This window comes from Cryptococcus neoformans, assembly GCF_000091045.1.
Source record: "Cryptococcus neoformans var. neoformans JEC21 chromosome 11 sequence".
NCBI classification, from domain to species: domain Eukaryota; kingdom Fungi; phylum Basidiomycota; class Tremellomycetes; order Tremellales; family Cryptococcaceae; genus Cryptococcus; species Cryptococcus deneoformans.
Window position 1 is genome coordinate 246,011 of NC_006680.1, and position 19,887 is coordinate 265,897.

Consider the following 19,887-nt stretch of genomic DNA (forward strand, 5'->3'; position numbering starts at 1 on the left):
CCGAATACCTGTGCCGTCTTACTTATTGTCACGTGGCTGTCGCCACCCGACCTCTTCCTCATGTCAGCACGATTATGACGGTAACCCTTCCTCATCCACTTCAGTCCGCGTCCGAGCATACCCCTTCGTTTTCGGCCGTGGCCTTCCCCCGAGAGATATACAGAGATAGAGAGATCGATAACCCTCCAACACCTTCCTCGCCACCGGGTTTCGGCAACGCAAAAGGATGTAGAGCTGGCTGGTGTGGGAAAGATGAGTCAGCAGAGCTTGAGGTGTAAAGGTATATAAGACAGTAGTTTTCCATAGTTTTAGATACTTGTCGATCCACTATTGTTGTCCTCTCCAAGTATTCTTCGTCTACTTATATAAAGCTATCATCTTCCGGCATTGATCTGGCTGTCTATTTGAAGAGGCCCTCGGATCATTTGTTGTCCCTAACCTGTTGAAGGCTATCGCCAGAAGAGATAGCCCCCTGACACTTATCTTGTACTGCTGCGTCACCTTTCACTGATCTCTGTGCTCTTTCAACATGGCTGAGGCCAAAAAGTTTGGCCTTCTTCAGTCCTTATAACGACTGTATCATCGAACTCCTTGGACCTTCAAAACTTTGAGCATTTTCTTCTATGATACCGACTATCTGATATTTCAAATTCATGAAATTGATTCGCAAATCGTTATCAGCTTGGGAGAAGAGGTTATCGCTCATGTAACAGTTTCCATGAGAAGAGTGATCTATATTATCTAAAGGGTATATATGAGTCTATGAGAATAGAGTAAATTCGTCTTTTGTGAGCTCCAATCCAATCACTGGCAGGAAATTGGGCCTCATTTTAGGGGTGGGGTTGTCCAATGGCATGGTGCAGAAGAACAATCTCTTCTCTCCTGCTCGGTCGTGCCGACCGCCGTGCAATCGGGTATCATGAGAACTATTCGTACAGGAAGACCACAGAGCCACGTTGGGCGACCGGTATGGGTAATTTGACCTCAATAGCTGTCAACAAAAAGGTATGCAAACTTCCATATCAGTGTTCTTATACGTTACTACACAAGGGAGTACAAACTCCAAGACACAAAAGCTCTATTAACATTCGAATATGGAGTACATCTTCCTTAAATCACAAAGCTCCCACGGCTGTTGACTCCAAAATGATCACACTATTTGCGGTAAGTTTGGAAATAATCGACTGAATTAAGGGATTGGAACCAGGTGAAGAAAGGTGGCTGATGGCGATATTCGGCTTGCAAAATGTTGAGCATCAATTGGCGCATCGTCGCACTGAGTGTCGAGAATTCCAAGTTGTGAACCCCATTACCTGGGCTGTGTCAGTGTACTGCGCACCATCCCGGGAAAGGAGACACACCTTCCATTCACTTTTTCTGATCCATCACTCCCACTAGAACGTCCTAATCCACCCAATAATTTCTGAACTGTACCCTCCAATGAAGCCACCTTGCCTCTCTCCGCCTCCAACAACATTTCCAATTCCCTGATTCGCTGTTCACGCACGTACAGCTTATGATTCATGGTCTCGATCTCTTCTTTCCTCTTGGCTCGATGCTTTTGTGCTGATCGGCGGTTGATATCACGGCGATCTAAAAACGTTTTTAGCAGACGAACTCAAGGTCGAGGAATGAACGTACGCTCGAGACGATCAAGACGTTTTCTCTCATCTTCTGAAGCTGAAACTGCTTGACCTGTGTTTGATCGGCGTCTGCGGGAGGACACAGAATCACCTGTTGAGCTAGGGGCCGGAGAATTAGCATATAGTTGTTGAGGTGAGACTGCCCTATTTAGGGCTATCATAGCTTGCTCTGTTGGCCAGGATCTCTGCCTTTCGACATCTTGTGGGTTGTCAATGTCCATCCCTCCTAAACCTAGGTCTCCAACATTTGAATGCCCAATAATGGCAGAACGAGCTTCATCCTCAGTATCCACATCAGTGCTGCTATACAATTCAGAGTGGTCGACAGATGATGACGCTGAGTGCCAGGAAGCAGCAGTCGATGGACGATATGAATCGACAGGAGGATGTTGAAGGCGGATTGGGCGATCATAAGGAGAGTCTGATGGCATTGGGGAAGGTACAGGTCCGACATCTATGTTCTTGAGAAATTCTTCCACGCGATGTTCTTGATCTGCAGACTGAGCTTGGTTTATTTTAGGCTGGGAGTCACCCAACTACGGGAAGATCAGCTAACAAAGTTCAGCACTGACAAATGCAAACACTTACAAAACTCCAGCCAGCTAAGCTATTACTGGGAACGTCTTGCATTTGCAGCATCCCCATTAATCCATCATCTCCACCGCCAACACCTATCACACTGTTGATTCTTCTCTCTAGACTGCTTTGGGGCCGAAGAGCACGACTGGAGGACTGAGAAGCATTGGAAACCTGTGTTGATTGAGAGGATTGGGACAATGTCAGAGTATGTGCATTATCAACAGCTGCAGCAGCTGCTGCTGCAGCAGACCGAGTATTTCGAGCTGGACCCCGACGGTCAGGGACAATAGTACCAGTGGAAGAGTTAAAACTTTAGAACGGGAATCAGCACATCGATCAAAAAAGACGAGTAAGAGACTTACGACTCGGTCTGTCTAGAAAGTGGGGTTGGCATTTCCAAGGCCAATGATTACAATGTGAGCATAAATATGGGGGATGGCCAATGTGAAAAAGATGTGAAGATGCAACCACGGGATTGATTTTTATCTGGGAAAGGATGGTATTGATTGTTGGTGATCTGCACACGTCAACCGGAACGCGAACGCGTCTATCTATGACAAGGAACCAATTTTCTGAGTCACGTGATCTAATGCCTAATCTACGTGTCTGTCGCTCGCCTATCAGGCGGCCATCGGACCGATCATCAGCCGGCCCCTTCGGCTTCCCCTAATCTGGTTGGTCTAATACCGGATCGTCAGCACCTGACGAACTACATTGCAGAATATTGCCTCGGACGGTTATGGAAGGTGTCCAAGAATAGTGTAGTATCCATCCCAGAGATAACTACTTATATACATAATTCATTTCCCTTAGACACCCAGAACATTATCTTTCCCAACAGATACTCCCACAATGATCAACGAGCAGAAACCAGTAGTCGGATGGATTGGTTTGGGGGCTATGGGTAGCGGCATGGCTGCTGTGAGTCCCTTCTACGGGTTGGGATAGCTTGGATTGGATGTGACTTACCGGGTCAACGTCACAGAGTCTTGTTTCCCAAGGATACAAAGTACAAGCGTTTGATGTCTACCCGCCCTCCCTCAAGCGAGTGGCAGAACAAGGGGCCATCCCAAGCTCCTCTCCTCGGGATGCTGCCGAAGGGGTTCAAGTCCTTTGTTTGATGGTGGTCAACGCCCAGCAAGTGGAAGAGACTCTGTTTGGCAAAGATGGAGGCGTTGCGGAGATATTGAAAAATGGCGCCTCTATCATTGTCTTCTCTACTGTACCCCCTTCCTTCTTGGTTGAGGTCGCCAGGAGGTTGGATAAGCTGGGCAAGAACATCGGGGTGGGTGTCTAATGTTTTTTAGGCAGGTTCCCATAGTTAACTGACTTGTCGAAGCTCGTCGATTCCCCAGTATCGGGAGGTTCGACTCGTGCTGCCCAGGGACAGCTCGCCATCATGTCATCAGGCACTCCCTCCTCCATTGCTACAGCTCGTACTGTCCTCGATTCCCTTACTCTTCCTCCCCAAGGTGGTCTTACTCTGGTTGGAGACAGAGTGGGCATTGCCAGCGATTTCAAAATGATTAATCAGGTATTTTGCGCGGTTAGTATTGCGGCACAGGGGGAGGCCTTGGGTCTTGCGAAGGCTTTGGGACTAAATGTCAGGACGGTATATGAGATAGTCAAGCAGACAACAGGAGACAGCTTCATGTGTAAGTCATTTACGCTTTGAAGTGAACGCATCGCTAACGTAACAGACAGTTGGCCACCGAGCTCCTTGGTCTATCCGTCCTGACCCCATTCCCAAGTCGGCGATGACCATCATCAACAAAGACATCGCCATCGTGATGGGTGAAGCTAGACGGGATCACTTTCCTGCGCCTTTAAGTGCCGCCGCTGAACAGCTATACACTGCTGCACTGGCTGTGGGGCTCGAGAAGGAAGAGGACGGCTTGGTGTCAAAGTTTTGGGAGAAGCTAGGCGGAGAGCCGATTGCCGAGCAAGGGACCGAGGAAGAAGAGATTGAAAAGGCCAGAGAGCTTGTGATCAAGCCCGGCAAGAAAGTTCAGAAGGTCCTGTTGGCCACCAAAAATATCGACAGCCGAATATCTTACCTGAAAGAGACCCTGAAAAAAGCCGGAGTGGAAGTTGTCGAGCAGGGGAAGGAGGTTGATGCGGTAATTGTCTCTGCTGGAAGTGCTGCTGCTGTGGAAGAGCTTTTATTGCACATCTCGTCCGGTAAGCTACTGTCTTAGTTATACCACTCACATCGCTTATATGCCTTATTATAGCGGGCCTTTCTGTAAATACTCCTGTCATCATCATCAGCAACGTCTTGCCCTCCTCCCGACTCTCTCAACTTGCCATTGAGATCAAGCCTCTTCAACTGATCGATGCGCCTACAGCTGGAGGCAGCAAAGAGGCCAAGGGGGGATCTCTTACCGTTTTTGCTTCCGGAGAAGCGGATGCCCTTTCAGCTTCTCATTCTATTCTTTCTGCCCTTTCTATCCAGGGCGGCGACTCAACCAAGTTGCACTTCATCGCAGGGGGCGTGGGTTCTGCCACGAAAGTAAAGGCCGTGAATTCATTACTAGAAGCTATCCACTTGGCGGTGACTGGTGAAGGGTTTGCGTTTGCCAAGCATAAGGGAATGGACATTGAAAAGGTATTCAAGGTCTTATCTGGGGGAGCGGCGAGGTCTTTCATCATGGGTGACCGTGGGTGCTTCTCAATATGTCACTTAACACTTGATATTGATAAATGTCATACATAGGTTTCCCTAGAATAATCAAGAAAAGCAGTCAGGATGCGCCTGAAAATACAGTCTCAACCTTGTGGAATGACCTCTCAATCACTCTTGCAGAGGCTAAGCAACACAAGTGCCCCTTTTTCTTGACCCAGGCCGCTATGCAGCAGCTGGAGAGGCTTCACAGTAGCGGGTACGCCGACGCAGACGACAGTAGTATCATCAAGCTTTGGGAAGAGACTGGGGTGAAAATCTAACGGAATAAAGGGTGGTTTTGATGCCAGGATGAGGTAGACAGGTCAGAAGAAGTTTTTAAATGCAAAAATGGTTCACTATCGGCCATAAAACGGTCAAGATGTTTGTCCTTTTATATTGCCCTACTTTCTACTTAATACATACAAATACAGACATACAGAATTGTCGAACAGCTTCTCTTCACCACTTACACTTTCCTTTCTTCAACTTTCTGGACATCTTCGCCCTTACTTTTGTTTGTCAAGATCAGTCAAGGTGCCGGGGTTATGTGCCACATCCTTGTTGTTTTGATCTGTAAACAAAACCTGCATAAGGCTCCGTTAGTTCGTGTATGCAGACTTTTAAACAAAGACGCGCCTTAGGAGGGTTTTTGACTCCTTTTTCAGCAGCTTCTTCCTTGGTAGTTACAATGTCTGCCACCTGAGCTCCCACGGTTATTGTTAGTCATACATGGGATATCATCTTAGAGAAGGTAATCGTACCTGGCCTTCATGCTTCCCACCTCGGTACGGAGTGTAGACAGTGTCCCCAGCATCGATGTTCTGCCCTTGTTTGTCTTGGACGCTCATAATGGTAGTATTGTTCTTTCTCTTCGTAGATGCGTTGTTTCGAGTACGACAGAAGTGCAACGAAAATGCTGTTGTTTCTTCTAGTAGGTGCTAGCGCCACTTCCTTATATATAAGCCCTCAAGCATGACACATACGTTATGATATCATTTGCCGATTTTGCATTGCAGAACGCTACTGGTGCGTGGAGCCATGATGAGTTTTTGCGCTACTGCGTCAATAAAACGGAATATAAGAATACTTTGCATTTGAATGCTTGAAAACTTCAAAATAACTCGAATCTCAGAGTGATGTCATGTCGACGCATAGACCGCCGCCGCACAAACAGAGGAAGCAGAAAAAGTCATGAGGTGTCCTCCGAACATGGCAATCTCACGTGGCTCACCAGCAGCAACAACAGTTCCGTAGAGCGTCGTCCGGCTTCGCCTTCGATAAATTGAATGACAAGCCAAAATGCTACTGTATTTTTATTTTACACATATCCGATGGCATCTTCTGATCTCTTATGTCACCAATAATATTATATAAAGAACTACGCGAGCTTGACCAAATCCTCTGTGCCGAGCTCGTCTGCGGCCACAATTGCAGCCGCGCATCCCTGAGCTGCACTGATCGTCACATTAGCCGGCATGGACCCACTGTTACCAGCCCAGAATAAGCCGTCAACAGGCGTCCTTGGGTCATCGCCCATACGAGGAGGCATCTTGGGAGCTCCTGAGGACTCGGTAGGCGCAGGAATAGTACCCATTGGGCCAAGAGGGCCACCTAGGAGCTTTTCGTTGACGATAGGTGCGCCATGGTCGGATGGCGTAAACTTTTCTGGGAAAAGGAGCATGTATGGGACGCTGATGGAGGGATGATCGGCAAATTTGATGATGAGAGATGACTTTGAATCGTCCTCTTTGATTGATTGAATTGGAGAGGAGATCACTTGGTATCTGGACCATTGTCAGTAACAAAGGCCTGCGTAGACAAAATCCATAGCATATAGGAATAGGACTTACCCCTTGTTTTGGATGATTTTCCAATAAGTCTCAAGACCCGCCTCACGCCTGCCTTCCTCAGTACTGACATCGGACCCATGCGTCAAGATGTATATTGGTTGGTGATTCATGGCACCCCATAACTTGAGCATACCGGCGACCAAGAAAGGGTTCATCTTGGCATTGTTGGGGGTAAAGAGGAAAGCAAAAGGCTGGTTAGCAGTCTCTGTACCGTGACAAAAGATACAGTGGATGATTCGTTTGCCCCATTGCTCGGATACACCTGTCCAGGGTCAGATACATACATGAGTACTGGTACATAATAATTGTAGAGTAGGCTGCTTACCAGCAATGTCAGGAAGATGGTCCTTGAGTCCAGTTGCCAAAATCACCTTCCTCGCCTTCAAAGTGTTTCCCTCTGCGTCTTTCGCCTCAAAATATTCGCCATCTTTGACCAAGGAGATGATTTGGCCTTTCCTAAATGTAGTCGTGGCGTTATAGTCTCTTACCAGCTCGCTTCTGACTTTCGCTCTGTAGTCAACAGGATCCTGCCCTTCAAAGCCGAGAATAGTATGCGAATGAGAAGCTGGGGCGTTACGGTAGTCACCAGAGTCGTATATAAAACAAGAACGACGAAGTCTTGAGAATGTGATGGCAGCTGATAGACCTGCTGGGCCGCCTCCAATGATTAAAAGGTCGATTGTAATGGTAGTAGACATTATTGTTTTGGTGATGAGAGATGACAAGCGTGTGTTGAATGTGGTAGATTGAGTAGAGAATGGAGCATCCAGCCGGGTTTTATATCTCCGGGGAAGGACGCAGCTGTGACTTGTCAACACTTATTTTAGTAATAAAGCGGCGATAATGTCTTCTCTTTTTTAGAGGACCTAACGGTAGTAACGGCAGGCGAGGCACCGGGGCCCGGCGGGGGGCGACCGCCGAGCGTGGAGGGAGGCGAGTGTGGCTATCGCTGCATAGTCTGCCGGACTGTACGCGCACCTGGTCGTTCGTCAGTCAGTCTTATCACAAACAGTGCTATGTACGATAAATGCTGGATTCCAGTCGCTGGCTTCTATGGCTTCTATGACGGTACACCAGTACTTCCGCGCCTAAAGGACGTTACGTAAACATTACCTGTGGTGCCCCCTACCGCCCTACGGCCTACCTGCGTCACGCCACCGAGAGTACACAATCGCTCATCATCTATCCAATTCAGCTATCGTTTCCATCTTCCGTTGTCTTAACATTTATACTTTCATTGCTCTCAATTCACCCATTATACAACCACCGCGTAGTAGCTGCGACGAATACAGGCGATTCTGGCTGGTCTAGCATTCCCAGGGCTGGTCTCTGTTCACCGGTCTTATCAAAGCAATATCTGATTCCGCCAACGCAATCGCCGGCCTTCTGTTACTAGTACACCCTTTTTTCCCATCAATTGTATTCCTACGGAATTGCTCCATACTACAACATGGACGACAGTCAAGCTGGCCCTTCCCTTACTGCATATGCAAGCCGTTTCCTTGCGAACAGAATGGGGGATAGAGGCAGAGAGGTCCAAGGTAGTCAGGTATGTGTCATGGTTTCTCAGTTGTCGATCGATCTTGAACTAACTATCCTTATCTGTAGATATTCCGATCTCCATCACCATCATCGCCTACCCACGACCCCTTCATTCCTTCACCATCTCTAAACGCATCTCATCCTCACCTCCCTGGATCACGATCACCTTCGCGCTCACCGACTCGTACTCCGCCTTTCCCCGGTGCTGGAATTGAGGCCATACCAGATATTGATGGCACAATGGGAGCTAGTAGCGTTGGAGTTGGTCTCCTTTTTGACGGACCTGAGGATGATGACCAACCAAAACCTCAAGAGAGTTTTACACAGCCACCTGTCGGGTTCGGCGGAAACAAAGGGAAAGAACGGTCGAGGATACCTAATCCCTACGAATCTTCTTCCGAAAGTGAAGACGAGGATGAAGGCGAGCCCGAGATGGCCCTAGATGAGGTCGATACTGTGAGACGTTCGTTACTCCGACCTCATCCGCAGCAACAACGCGAACCTCTCTCAGAACGCGCAAAGAAGGGTTGGCTGGCACATCAGAGTGTGTTCCCGCCTTCATCTTCATCATCCAGCGATGATGAGAGTGATAAAGAGACGGAATCTGAATCTGGGGATGGTGAATCGAGATTTACGAATGGTGGTCAAGGATTGTACGAGGGGGGGGCGGATAGCTCCAACTTGTATGACACGCGGACGATACCTGCCGCCTACAATGTCGCTACTAACCTGGAGGAACCTCTTCTTGCCGAAGAAGATGGACAACGAGAGTCAAGAGTTCCTGTCAGGCTTCATGTTTACCACGGTCGCTTTGGGCATTGGGAGAAAGAAGGGTTGAGGAAGTACAAAGGTCAGTACATTGACTCATATAAGGCATGGGACTGATGGTTCATGGAAGACTCTGGATTCCTCGCACTTTGGCTAGCGTCATTAATAGGTATCATTGTTGGCCTGTTATTTGTATGGGGCTCTACTGACGTGAGTCATGCTGCTGTTTTACCTTTGCAGAACGCTCGCTGACCAGTCTTGTAGCCTTCACCGGACGCTCCTCGTTCGCCCCCGTCGATTCTCCCGCTTCTTCCGCTTCTCCTTATTCTTCTCATTCCCCCTCTTGTCCTTCCACCAGCCTTCCTTTTCTTGCTGCAGAAGACCGTTCGGCCCGTTCTCATGGGCACGGCCATAAGCATCCCATTCTCGTTGTTCGTTTGTGGATGGTGGGCTTTAGGAGCAAGTTTCGAGACTGCTGGCTTGGATGGGGTGGAACAAGGAGACAGATGGTGGGGTACGACAGGGCTGAGGGTCGGTGCTTTGTTACTATGGGCATTGGCAGGTTGGTTTGGCAGGCTTGTCTGGCTTAGGAGGAAGAGGCTAGAAAGGGCTGCTTCAGTTGTTGAAGTGAGTCAGCCTCTTGATCAGGTTCAAACTCGATAACTAATCCCTCTCTAGCTTTCTACCAAGCTTCTCCTATCCCATCCACCTCTCCTTCTTCTGACTCCCATCCTTCTTGGTGTATTCGCTATTACCTCCATTCCATTCCTTACTTTACTCATTCGGTTGGGCATGATCGGCTATTGGCGTCATCCGCGGGAGAACACTTGGGTGTTCCACATCCGACCTTATGCTGGGTGGCTCATCTTCTTGGTGACTTTGGTCTGGGTCTGGACCTGGGGTGTGATTCGAGGTGTTGGAAGAGTTGCGGTCGCTGGCGTTATTGGAGAGTGGTACTTTCATCGGTAAATTATCAAATTCCATGGCTCTAATGCGCCTGACTGATTTGTAATTGATAGTGAGGAGCACAGTCGACAGGATCCTGTCGAAGTCACCACTGCTGCGGTACATCGAGCCACAGGCTCTTCACTTGGCTCCATCTGCCTTGGTGCAGGTATCATTGCCGTCGTGCGTACTGTTGGTCGCGCGGCCTCTACCCTTAAGCAATACACCTCACCTAAAAACACTCGCCTTCCCTCCTTCCTATCTTTCCTTCACCATCTCGCCCCCGTTTTCACCATTATCGCGGGCGTTCTCGATCAGCTCAACGGTTATGCCTTGGTATACGTCGGTATCACCGGCGATGCCTTTTGGCCTAGCGCCCGTCGGGCTGTCGGTCTCGCTGGGAGACGTAGGGTGGGCAAGTTACTGGACTACACCCTCATCAAACTTTTGCTCACTCTGAGTTCGACGGCGATGGGATTGTTCACTGCTACAGCAGGCTACTTGTACATGGCTCATTCCATGGGTAACCCGGGATATGCGCCTTTGGCAGGGATGCTATGTGGTGGTGTGCCGTTTTTGGCTGTCAGAGCTGGTGCTGGGGTCTTGACTGATGCGTAAATCTTTCCTTTAACCAAAGCATGCCAAGGCAGGAAACTGATGTGTTACAGAGCGGATGCGTTATTTATCTGCTATCAAATTGATAGAGAGCTTGGAGGGCAACATAGCGAGGAAACGAAGGGTGCGTTCTTGGGGGAACAGCCTCGAGGAGCTGGTGCAGTTTGATGCAGTTTGAAAGTCAGTCACGACTTACAACACATCTGTATTTCCATAATAGACTATTCAGTATCCGTGGTGTAATTATTTAGTCCGAGCAAAGACTCTGTATACTATAGAGAAGGAAGTGGAGGGTTGCCATCGCGTCAACAAGAGCAAGGGAGTCGTGCATTAATCGAGTGTGTTGTAATGAGCTTCCTGCTAATTGATGAATATCCTTTGTAGTGTACCACTTAATGTACCACTGCCACTGCTTTCACTGCGGTCGTGAAGTTGAGATTCAAAACGCAACAACGAGAGTCGTGGAGAGTCGAGGCCTAGTTATTATTGAGGCTTCGCATTGACACTTAAACTTAGGGTTATTATTATTAATTTCCAAGCAAAGGCAGATAATAGAACAGTCCATCAACCCTCCGGTGGCAATTTCATGACGCACAGCGTTCGATCTGAGCACCGACCTTTTGTCCACACATAGGGACCGCACGCGAAAGGGAAATGGAAATAATGTCTGCCATCGTCTATCAGCACTCCATCAATCTCGAGCTCACCATAGAGGCATGCCCTCGACGGGTATCAAGGCACTTTTCACAACCATCCGTTCAACCACGAGAAGAGTACGACTTGGTTAAGGACTCCGATTACTCAGGAAAGATCGGGGCCTTGCTGCATGGAAGTTTCATGAACAAAGCGAAAACAACAACGGTGTCTCAAATTCTACAGCACGGGCCAAAAGCCAGTCGCTATTACGACCCAGATCCTCAGGTATAAAGAGTTACAAAAGAGCATCCGCAGCAAAAGAAACGGATATAGAGAAAAGTGAATCTGGCTTGCATTTCATGAAGCTGGGTTTTCAAAGGACTATTACTCAGAACTTTTGGGCAATCTTTTCGAAGCGAAGCCTCAGAAGCAGGTAGAACCAGTCATCGACCAAGAAAATCATCATCTTTAGCGTTACCAATTTCGTGCCCCGGCAGACTTCAATACCTTTCCGCGGGAGAAACCACACGAAGACAATCTCATGTCGTTGGCAGAACAGCGTTCGACTCAGGGTATCGTTCAGGAGCTCATGGAGGAGATCAGAGCTGGTTCTTCCAGAAACTCTCCCACGTCATCCACCTCGACCATCGAGTACATTGGCCAAGTACGTGTAACAGCAGGCTCTGGCCACAGGCGGATACATTCCACTCCCGGAGCATCAGCGAGCTCGGAGGTTGATGTCCGTGCGAGGACACTGAGTGATGGGGCATTCGCAAAGACGACTAATATGTTGGATGGGGGCAGTGCGAATCCGAGAGGCAGAATAAGAGAAGCAGTGACAGCGCCAACATCGCCTGTGATGAATAAACCCAAGCTTACTTCAACGTCAGTCCCAGGACCAAAGGAGAAAGTTGAAGCCGGAACAGCATCAGCGGCCGAGACGAATGATCCAAAACAGAGCTCAAGCTCATCCCTTCCGCCGTCTAAAATTCCCCTCGCTTTTCCTTCCACTCAGTCAGCTCAACACGAGCCAAGCGCTTCACATCCTCAGGCGGAGACGTCCCCAACCACTCCCGAATTGCGTATCATCAAGTCGTCTGTCCCTCCACCCTGTTCCCTGCCGTCGTCACCTCCGCTCTCTCCAACAAATTTGAGTTCAGGTGATATGCACCCTTTCCCTGTGGTCGCGGATATTGAAAAAAACGTCTCACCGTCAAAAAAGCGGAGTGGAAATCTTCCTACACCTAGCACGAGAGAAAAGGGTAAGGGGAGTGAGATAGGTGAAAGACCAGGCGAAGGCAGAGCGCAGACAATGAGGAGGGGTTTCATCGGGCCTGGTGGTGTTATGCGTTAGTCGATTCGTTTCGCGCAAGCCACGAGGCTGATGATCTCAATAGACAAGATCGCTTCAAGTCAGTCTCTCAACAAGGTTCGAACGGCCCTACCCTTTACCAGAAACGTAGAAGCCGAACGTTCCAGTCCGGCCATCTTGTCTTCAAAGGCCTTCTCCCCAACTACGCAGGTTCAAACATCTTCTTCACTCAACATTCCCAACCAAGCTACCTTCCTCCGTCCCGCCCCCCCTCCACCGCGTACCCCCTCATACCGGCAGCCTCGCCAACCAGCCTTTGCGCGTCCTTCAACTCGCATATCTTCACCTTCTCCAAGTCCATCACCTCACAAATCCCTTTCGCCTGGTGCAAATTTTGCACCCCGCCAAAGTCGACCTAGAAAAGGCATGTCTAGTCAGTTGCCGAGGATGGGGCTGCCGGAGGAGGATGTTGAGATGATCGAAATACCGAGATTTAAGAAGAGAGAGTTGAATTTGGGTATCGTGCGGAAACATCCTGGGAAGCAGAGGGCAGCGTGGCTGGCCTTAGGCGGATTATGGGTTGTGAATGGGCTGTTGAGTCTGGTGAGTGTTAATCCTGTTCGCCCTTTTGCGCTCGTCGTAGTGTTAAGATGGAGAAGGTTGACGTCATCATTTATCCTCAGTTCTTTGACATGAACGTAATTTATATACTTGTACAGCAAGTCGAAAGTTCTTTCATAACAGTTGGCAGGGACCTAATTGAGCTGTAGATGTTCTATACACCCATCATTTGATACCAACAATACCAAGCTATGGCAATTTGCGGCCGCTGCGTACGCAATCTTGTGGGCTCTCTCAACGATTGTGGTCTGGTTGGGCTGGGAGTTGGGGTATGAATTTTGGAGGCGTTGGAGATTGGGTAAGTCCCTTAAAATTATTATGCAGGTGCAGATTTGGTTAATGTTACCGAAGAACGCCCAGCCATAGAGCCTATCTACCTTTCGCTGCCAGCATCTTTACATCTTTCCCTGAAGTCTTACGACCACTTCATATTTTTGCTTCATATCCGCACGTCAGCCTTTGGTACTGCATACGCCAAAGACATCATCCCAGAAACATGTCATGCCCTTATCCAACTCCTTCCCGGGCTTATACCCCTTCTTCCCCGAGCAGCTATTGCTGTCGTCATGTTGATAAGCTTCTGGAAGCCAAGTGCCGACGTACAAGCGCCATATGGAGGTCCCGTTGACAGGACGGCCGATCGGGATCCAAATTTCTTTAGAAGTGACGCTCCCGGAGAGTTGACAAATTACTCTAAAGGTGTTCTACTCACTTTTACAATGTACATTGCTTTCAGACTCTTGGTTGTTATCGCTTCTGCGATTGGTTTATGGGTATCATCCGCTAGACCTCTTGGTGGATTCATCGGGAAGCGTTTCCAACGCAGATCTCCGGTCGGCCCTGCTGGTCCGTCTACTCCCCGTAGGCACCATCGAAAATCGGCTTTTCAACCGCGCGACCCCAGCCTCACCCACTCTCCCCAGAAAAACTGGGTCGATGAGAGCTCCTGGGATTGGGCTTGGAAGGAGAGGATGAGGGCTAGGGTGCAAGATGCTTTCGAGCTCTGCATAGTAAGGCTTGATGGCGATGATGGTATATTCAAGCAGACTGGTGAGACAGGAACGGGACAGGATGTGCCGTGGGCAAAATCTTCGTATAAAGCTACTGAAAGGATTCCCATGGAAGAAAGGGAACAAAAGGACGCTAGTTATTCAGCCACCAATTTTATCGGCCAAATCATTGCGCATGAGTCCAGTCCATCTTGTTCACTATCCGCAATCGACGAGTTCGAAGCCACTCGGCCAGAGTCCATTCTTGATCCCACTGGTGATGCAAAGGTTCAACCGTCCTCGTCGAGAGCCGCTACCAACCCTACGAGTTCTACGAACGATCTCTTTTACACTCCCCCCGCTAGTATCACTTCCGCTGCCAAGAAGGAATCATCCGTAGCTGATGCGATCGTGAAAGGCGGGGTACCTCTCAGCGCATACGAAAAGCCTTCCGGATGGATGACCGAGTTTGGCGTCAAGGAGGAAAAAGCTCGAGAGACTCAGGACTGTGAAGGAAGTGACAATGAGTCAACAGGTCTCCTTTCTGCTCAGACGAGTCCACGGGAGTCCATGCTTTTCCGAGAATGGTCTGGCTCAACTGCTTCTCATCTTTCCCACAAAATGTCCGGTGATGTTTCTCAGCACTCTCACTCCACGACATCTGGTACAGGATCCGGATCTGATAAGACCTCTACAACATCTATCCGACAAAGTGCGTATACTACTTCACATCCTCATGTTACGGATTTGGCAAGAACAAGGTCAAGTAGTATCACCATGATTAAAGAGAGTTTGAACGGCGTGGCACTTGCAGCTGCTAATGGGAGCGCGGGACTTGTTAGAAGGGCAAGAAGTGGGACGATGTTGAGTAACGGGACCAAAGGGAAGAGGTATAACAAGATTAGCGACGATGAAGGGGGTGAGGAGTTGGCCAATGATGGTAGGTAAACGTGATGCCTATCATTCAGAGGTTCTTAAACTGACGTTGCTACAAAGAACTTGTCACACCACGCTCCAAGCATGACAAAACTATGGGCCTTGGAGTACCGTTTGTGTATCTGTCACCACATGATGACTATAATCACCAAGGCACGACAAGAAACGATATGACATGACTTCATCCTCATCATATAATGCGATGATCAACGAAATTTATTGTACAGATGAATACGCTCGATTGAACTAATCTGGATATAGCGTGGTTAAAACTGGACCTATGAAGGCGAAGAACAAGCGCACAAGGCAAACGTACGTTATAGTGGATTCTGTGGATTATATCAAAATCTTTGCAAAAACTAGTCCGTCTTATGAATTGCGCAATAAATAACACATTTCGCTTTACAATACACTGTGTTAATCTTTGGTTACAGCTTTTTGCTAATCTTATACAATTGCTATCAACTCCAGTCCAACTGCTCGCCGTAGTTCAAGTGCTAATTTGATGAATTTCTTCTTTGCGTAAACCCTGATGTCGACCAAAAAGCATTTTGAGCACGAAGAAATTTGTGTAAAAGGGCCAGCTGACTGATATCCAGAGCAGAAGAATTGGACCTTGTGACTCACCCAATTATCCTCAAAAATTCATCTAAGGAATGATACAAGTACTGCCAATGTGCGTAATTGTATAAACGGCAGTTTTCCACCATCTACTCTTACACGCCGGTCCTTCTTGCCCTTGCCTCGTCATTAACAATTAGCTCATACTGCTCTTCTTCATATTCGTGTTCGCTCTTTCCTTGATGGGGCTTTTCATTTCCCAGTTGATAGGCCAGCACAAGAGAAGGGACAGTCAACAACACCAACATAAGCCAGACCAACTGCATCCCGGGAGAGTAAGGAGGGAAGCCTGTGGAAACGGAGAAAAACCAGCTGATAATAAAAGGGCCGATCGCGCGTCCTGCAGCCTGGAAAAGCGGATGTCAGTTTGTCTCTGATGCGAAAAAAAGAAATGGTAAACCGCACTGATATACTAAAGCCGAGCGAATTTGCGGTTGCCAAGTATTCGGGGCCAGGAATAGCATCCAACGTGATCGTGTCGAGTTGTCTAAAATCCGTGATCAGTTACGGTGACCAGAAGGAATCATCTCAATAGACTTACATTGAAGCGAAATCTCCAGCCCTTCTCAGTATCATATGTATTGACATCACTATCCATACAGAAACAGGCGTGCCATTTCCTTCATAAGTGAAATTGAGGGACCACAAGACCGGGAAAAATATCGTCGCTAAGAGATAACAAGAAAGACCTAAGGAAAAACAGGTGCCCGTTAGATAATGGCGTAAAAGGCTAAGAGAGTTTCGACATACAGAACAAAAGGCAGCGATTCTCAGGCATAGATGAATGTACAACTGGGAAGACAAAAATCATCATAAAAATAGAAAGAGCGGCAGAACATCCTAGAATGACACCTAGCTTTTGAGTCTATCGACGATCAGCAAAAGCTAAAGGAAAGCTTGAATCATCTCACTGATATGCCCAGACCCCCGAATTCCTTGTCGGTGAAGCCAAAGAGAGGGAAGACAGCTTCGAAAGAGAATGCGATGGCGTTTTGTACTATGAGAAACTGCTTTAGGGCCATCACGTTTAATCGAACGCGACAGATGTACGGCCGTACAGAGTGAGAACTTGCCGAAATTTCTTGTACTTCAGTAGTCCTACTATGTTGCTGCTCCTTGGGCCTTCAACCTTTCCTCTTAGAGAATGAGAGAGGTCATGTTTTGAACGATCTAGAGTCTTGAGCAGCTCTTTATGAGCCATTTCTTCTGTTGCTTTGTAAGAGAACGTGGTGTCATACCTCTGGTAGAATTGAAATAGACATCCAAGCAGCAATGGTTGCAGATAGGCCAGTAACGAAAGCTGGCAATAAATACGGATAGTCGGAAAATAGTGTCCATGAGGAAGGCAACAGTCGAGGTACAGGGTTGGCAAGAAGCCCTCCCACCAGAGGTCTGATAACATTTGATTGAGCGAATCCGTTACTCCGACGAAAGCGAGAAGAACTCACGCCGTAGTCATTCCTACAGTAAAAGCCGGTGAGAAAACAGCGAAACCTATGGAAAGGATGATCAGCAACCGGATCCTTAAGTTTCTTTTTGATGTGCCTTTGGACAACTACCCACCTTTGATTCTGTTTGTCCGATCTCACATTTTTCCCACCATAGTCCTGGAAATCACACCGCACCCTGCTAATAATCCCACTGGATTACAGTAACCGCCATGGTCAATACAGTATCCCGCGATTTGATAGTATAACTCAACACTTACAGCAACCGCGGAGAATGATCACTGCCCATACAGTCGATGAGAAGCCGAAAGCAACTCCAAAGACCCCCCACATTACCTCTAGCACTATTAAGACAGGCCGCCTCCCAAATCGGTCCGCCAATGGTACGTATATAGGTGCCGATAAGGATTCAGTCACCATCATCACCGATTCCTGTTCAAATTAGTATCGATTTAGTTATATAACATACAACTCACGGCTGTGGCAGACCATACACCCACAGACTTCTCCGCCACCCCCATGGAATGTATCATCTCGTTGATGTAAGGGAATATTACACCATAAGTGACACCTTCTGACCATCTCTGTATAAAAAGAGGAAATAACTTGAGATAAGGAACTGGCGTTATGAGGCGATAATGGGGAGTGCTTGTGGGAGACTCGATGATTACTGATGAGGGCGGATGAGTATCGGCTTCCACCTCAGAAACTCCTGTTGAAAGATGGTGAGGTAGAGGTGAAGGCTGTCGTTGTGTCAAGGTCATTGTAAAGGATGTGTTATGTCCGGGCAGGTAATATTTATTACAATTCCTTTACTATTGCAGTTGATATTCAGCTGGATGACTGTCGATTTCCTGATTACTGGTAGAGTGACAGCAACATGCGTCGCATGTGCCGGGCGTCGTCTTGAACGAATGTGTTGCGCGACTTTATTGCTCGATTGCAATACCGGTACACTTGCAATGTATTTTTGAGGAAAAAACGACTTACTGGGTATATAGGTTATAGTTGATTTGCTCTGGCAAGTCTTCATTATCAGACGGAATCTCTGACTTGAGCTGTTTTTGTATGCGACCCCGCCGGACATCGGACTCCAAACTTGTCACCATCTTCAAGGCGAAGCGAAGAAGCTCGCTGGCCAATCACCGCTCAAGATGCGATCGGTTTACCCGACTTCGGGCTGGCGGCAGGCAAACATTGCTACTACTTCGTTTGATAATACGCATGTTAATGTTGTCAAGTCGTCCTTGTAGTTGTTTTCTTTGATCTGCTTCCATTGATGACTTTTGGCGGGCTCCGACCATGCTCTCATACGCTTTACATCCTCTCTACGGACATAGACATAATAAACCACGCCAGCAAGCATCGCCCTCCTGCATGACGTCCAGCACGCCAACCACGCAGAAACAAAATTCTTTTCGACTTATGCTATACCCTGAGTTGGGAACCGCCTCCCCTTACCCCTTGGCCATTGTGATCTGTCACCATCACCTCTCAATCCCATTATTGTAGTCGACATTTCTGTCAATGGCTTGAATACCCATTCATTTGCTGACGGTGTCGTGTTAGGTGCGGACTGTGACAGATTAAATGACTCCGAAGATGGTGCTATCTTCAGCGACGAGGGGATGATTGAAGATGACGATTTTTCTGAAGTCGTAGAAGGTTGGGTTGATGGTGGGGTTGGCTTTGGAGAAGCAAGAGGGAGTCTTGTAGGAGATGGAAGTAGAGACTCAGGCGGCGCAGGTGATGGTGGCAGTTTTCCGGTAGTCGAAGCTGTGGTTGCGCTTTCCCATGGGGGTCTTGACCTGTCTTGTGCGCTGCTAGAGCTTGAAGCGGCTATAGATGTTTCTGATGTAGGTGACTACGAATAGTCAGCCTTGACTTTTAGAACGTATGACGGACCTCTTTGCACCTGCTTAGCTCTGTAGCTTCTTCGCCTGTAGCGTTTTCACTCTCCCCGCCACCACTGCCTTTGCTATTTGGACTACTGTCTCCAGTTTGGAGTCGCGCTTTGACAAGCCCAGCGATTTCTATCAAGCCCTTTATAGCCGATGCTCCACTTTCTGGATCACTGCTCCAATCGACGCTTCTCACAACTCTCGATATCTCTGAAGTAATATATGTCGTCAATGCCTCGGGAGTGATACTGTCACCATAGCTGCCAGCTCTTGATATATCGGAGGCTGGACTTGAAGAGGCAGGATATGTATTATCTGTCGACATAACAGCCTTCTATGTGGTTGTATCGCGTCAGTGTTACATTGGGACTTTAGACAGTAATACGGAGTAGGAACTGTGCCCCTAAAAGCCAGCCGCTCACCACCTGCCATGCTGGGAGTAGTATAACTCGATTCCTTCCTTTCTTCAAGGGAATGGTCTTCCTTTCTTTTTGGGTATATCCTCACCTATGCATAAAGATCTTCTCATGCTTAGGAGCACCATCAGCACGCTCCTCTAAGACTAGGGGAAAAAAGACATCATCGTCCGCCAGCGACTCATCATTATTATTGGCATCAGTACTTTTCCCTACTTTTCGCCCTGCCATGGGGGAAGTCAACAGACAGACTCTTGCCATAGTAAAACATGTACATGTGATCATCATGCGTAACTGGCTACAGCTGCTATGTTGTACATACCTTCTTGTTGTGATTGTAATTCATTTATAAGCATTTTCCATCATCTGTCCGTCTATCGGTTGGAACTTGGACAATAGG

The 19,887-nt window shown here is 48.0% G+C and overlaps 6 protein-coding genes and 1 pseudogene across 6 annotated transcripts; 3 read left to right on the top strand and 4 right to left on the bottom strand.

Moving 5' to 3' along the window:
- Positions 1–995: 995 nt before the first annotated feature.
- On the bottom strand, positions 996–2,734 carry CNK00770 (hypothetical protein). The gene is made up of 5 exons (XM_567640.2): positions 2,585–2,734; positions 2,232–2,532; positions 1,642–2,179; positions 1,362–1,593; positions 996–1,313 (listed from the first exon to the last, which is right to left on the bottom strand). The coding sequence occupies exons 1-5, from the start codon at positions 2,614–2,616 to the stop codon at positions 1,310–1,312; spliced, it is 1,107 nt and encodes a 368-aa protein (XP_567640.1). The 5' UTR covers positions 2,617–2,734; the 3' UTR covers positions 996–1,309.
- Positions 2,735–2,917: 183 nt separating this feature from the next.
- Positions 2,918–5,250, top strand: CNK00780 (hypothetical protein). The gene is made up of 6 exons (XM_567641.1): positions 2,918–3,143; positions 3,208–3,507; positions 3,562–3,877; positions 3,927–4,403; positions 4,457–4,882; positions 4,939–5,250. Exons 1-6 carry the CDS (start codon positions 3,075–3,077, stop codon positions 5,166–5,168), a joined length of 1,818 nt encoding a protein of 605 aa, XP_567641.1. The 5' UTR covers positions 2,918–3,074; the 3' UTR covers positions 5,169–5,250.
- A 961-nt stretch (positions 5,251–6,211) lies between these two features.
- On the bottom strand, positions 6,212–7,532 carry CNK00790 (conserved hypothetical protein). Its single transcript, XM_567642.2, has 3 exons — positions 7,063–7,532; positions 6,738–6,999; positions 6,212–6,671 (listed from the first exon to the last, which is right to left on the bottom strand). Exons 1-3 carry the CDS (start codon positions 7,433–7,435, stop codon positions 6,266–6,268), a joined length of 1,041 nt encoding a protein of 346 aa, XP_567642.1. The 5' UTR covers positions 7,436–7,532; the 3' UTR covers positions 6,212–6,265.
- A 394-nt stretch (positions 7,533–7,926) lies between these two features.
- CNK00800 (expressed protein) lies at positions 7,927–10,997 on the top strand. Its single transcript, XM_024658033.1, has 7 exons — positions 7,927–8,286; positions 8,346–9,129; positions 9,178–9,257; positions 9,312–9,674; positions 9,726–10,012; positions 10,067–10,606; positions 10,661–10,997. The coding sequence occupies exons 1-7, from the start codon at positions 8,188–8,190 to the stop codon at positions 10,773–10,775; spliced, it is 2,268 nt and encodes a 755-aa protein (XP_024513739.1). The 5' UTR covers positions 7,927–8,187; the 3' UTR covers positions 10,776–10,997.
- A 147-nt stretch (positions 10,998–11,144) lies between these two features.
- CNK00810 (hypothetical protein) lies at positions 11,145–15,596 on the top strand. The gene is made up of 6 exons (XM_024658034.1): positions 11,145–12,592; positions 12,641–13,158; positions 13,239–13,273; positions 13,326–13,474; positions 13,528–15,105; positions 15,162–15,596. Exons 1-6 carry the CDS (start codon positions 11,785–11,787, stop codon positions 15,278–15,280), a joined length of 3,207 nt encoding a protein of 1,068 aa, XP_024513710.1. The 5' UTR covers positions 11,145–11,784; the 3' UTR covers positions 15,281–15,596.
- On the bottom strand, positions 15,190–18,417 carry CNK00820 (annotated as a pseudogene).
- A 58-nt stretch (positions 18,418–18,475) lies between these two features.
- On the bottom strand, positions 18,476–19,791 carry CNK00825 (hypothetical protein). Its single transcript, XM_024658804.1, has 2 exons — positions 19,076–19,791; positions 18,476–19,034 (listed from the first exon to the last, which is right to left on the bottom strand). The coding sequence occupies exons 1-2, from the start codon at positions 19,394–19,396 to the stop codon at positions 18,594–18,596; spliced, it is 762 nt and encodes a 253-aa protein (XP_024514639.1). The 5' UTR covers positions 19,397–19,791; the 3' UTR covers positions 18,476–18,593.
- Between the last annotated feature and the right edge of the window lie 96 nt (positions 19,792–19,887).

Excerpts from the sequence above, each read along its gene's own strand:
- CNK00770 (XM_567640.2), bottom strand. The coding sequence starts at position 2,616 with ATGCCAACCCCACTTTCTAGACAGACCGAGTC. Across the intron at positions 2,533-2,584 it reads CTTTCTAGACAGACCGAGTC|TTTTAACTCTTCCACTGGTA; the intron begins GTAAGTCTCTTA and ends CCCGTTCTAAAG. Across the intron at positions 1,594-1,641 it reads ACGTCTTGATCGTCTCGAGC|ATCGCCGTGATATCAACCGC; the intron begins GTACGTTCATTC and ends AAACGTTTTTAG.
- CNK00780 (XM_567641.1), top strand. The coding sequence starts at position 3,075 with ATGATCAACGAGCAGAAACCAGTAGTCGGATGGATTGGTTTGGGGGCT. Across the intron at positions 3,144-3,207 it reads TGGGTAGCGGCATGGCTGCT|AGTCTTGTTTCCCAAGGATA; the intron begins GTGAGTCCCTTC and ends TCAACGTCACAG. Across the intron at positions 4,883-4,938 it reads GTCTTTCATCATGGGTGACC|GTTTCCCTAGAATAATCAAG; the intron begins GTGGGTGCTTCT and ends TGTCATACATAG.
- CNK00790 (XM_567642.2), bottom strand. The coding sequence starts at position 7,435 with ATGTCTACTACCATTACAATCGACCTTTTAATCATTGGAGGCGGCCCA. Across the intron at positions 7,000-7,062 it reads CCATCTTCCTGACATTGCTG|GTGTATCCGAGCAATGGGGC; the intron begins GTAAGCAGCCTA and ends GACCCTGGACAG. Across the intron at positions 6,672-6,737 it reads AAAATCATCCAAAACAAGGG|ATACCAAGTGATCTCCTCTC; the intron begins GTAAGTCCTATT and ends ACAATGGTCCAG.
- CNK00800 (XM_024658033.1), top strand. The coding sequence starts at position 8,188 with ATGGACGACAGTCAAGCTGGCCCTTCCCTTACTGCATATGCAAGCCGT. Across the intron at positions 10,013-10,066 it reads GGAGAGTGGTACTTTCATCG|TGAGGAGCACAGTCGACAGG; the intron begins GTAAATTATCAA and ends TGTAATTGATAG. Across the intron at positions 10,607-10,660 it reads GCTGGGGTCTTGACTGATGC|AGCGGATGCGTTATTTATCT; the intron begins GTAAATCTTTCC and ends GATGTGTTACAG.
- CNK00810 (XM_024658034.1), top strand. The coding sequence starts at position 11,785 with ATGTCGTTGGCAGAACAGCGTTCGACTCAGGGTATCGTTCAGGAGCTC. Across the intron at positions 13,159-13,238 it reads TGAATGGGCTGTTGAGTCTG|TTCTTTGACATGAACGTAAT; the intron begins GTGAGTGTTAAT and ends ATTTATCCTCAG. Across the intron at positions 15,106-15,161 it reads TGAGGAGTTGGCCAATGATG|AACTTGTCACACCACGCTCC; the intron begins GTAGGTAAACGT and ends GTTGCTACAAAG.
- CNK00825 (XM_024658804.1), bottom strand. The coding sequence starts at position 19,396 with ATGTCGACAGATAATACATATCCTGCCTCTTCAAGTCCAGCCTCCGAT. Across the intron at positions 19,035-19,075 it reads AGCTAAGCAGGTGCAAAGAG|TCACCTACATCAGAAACATC; the intron begins GTCCGTCATACG and ends GACTATTCGTAG.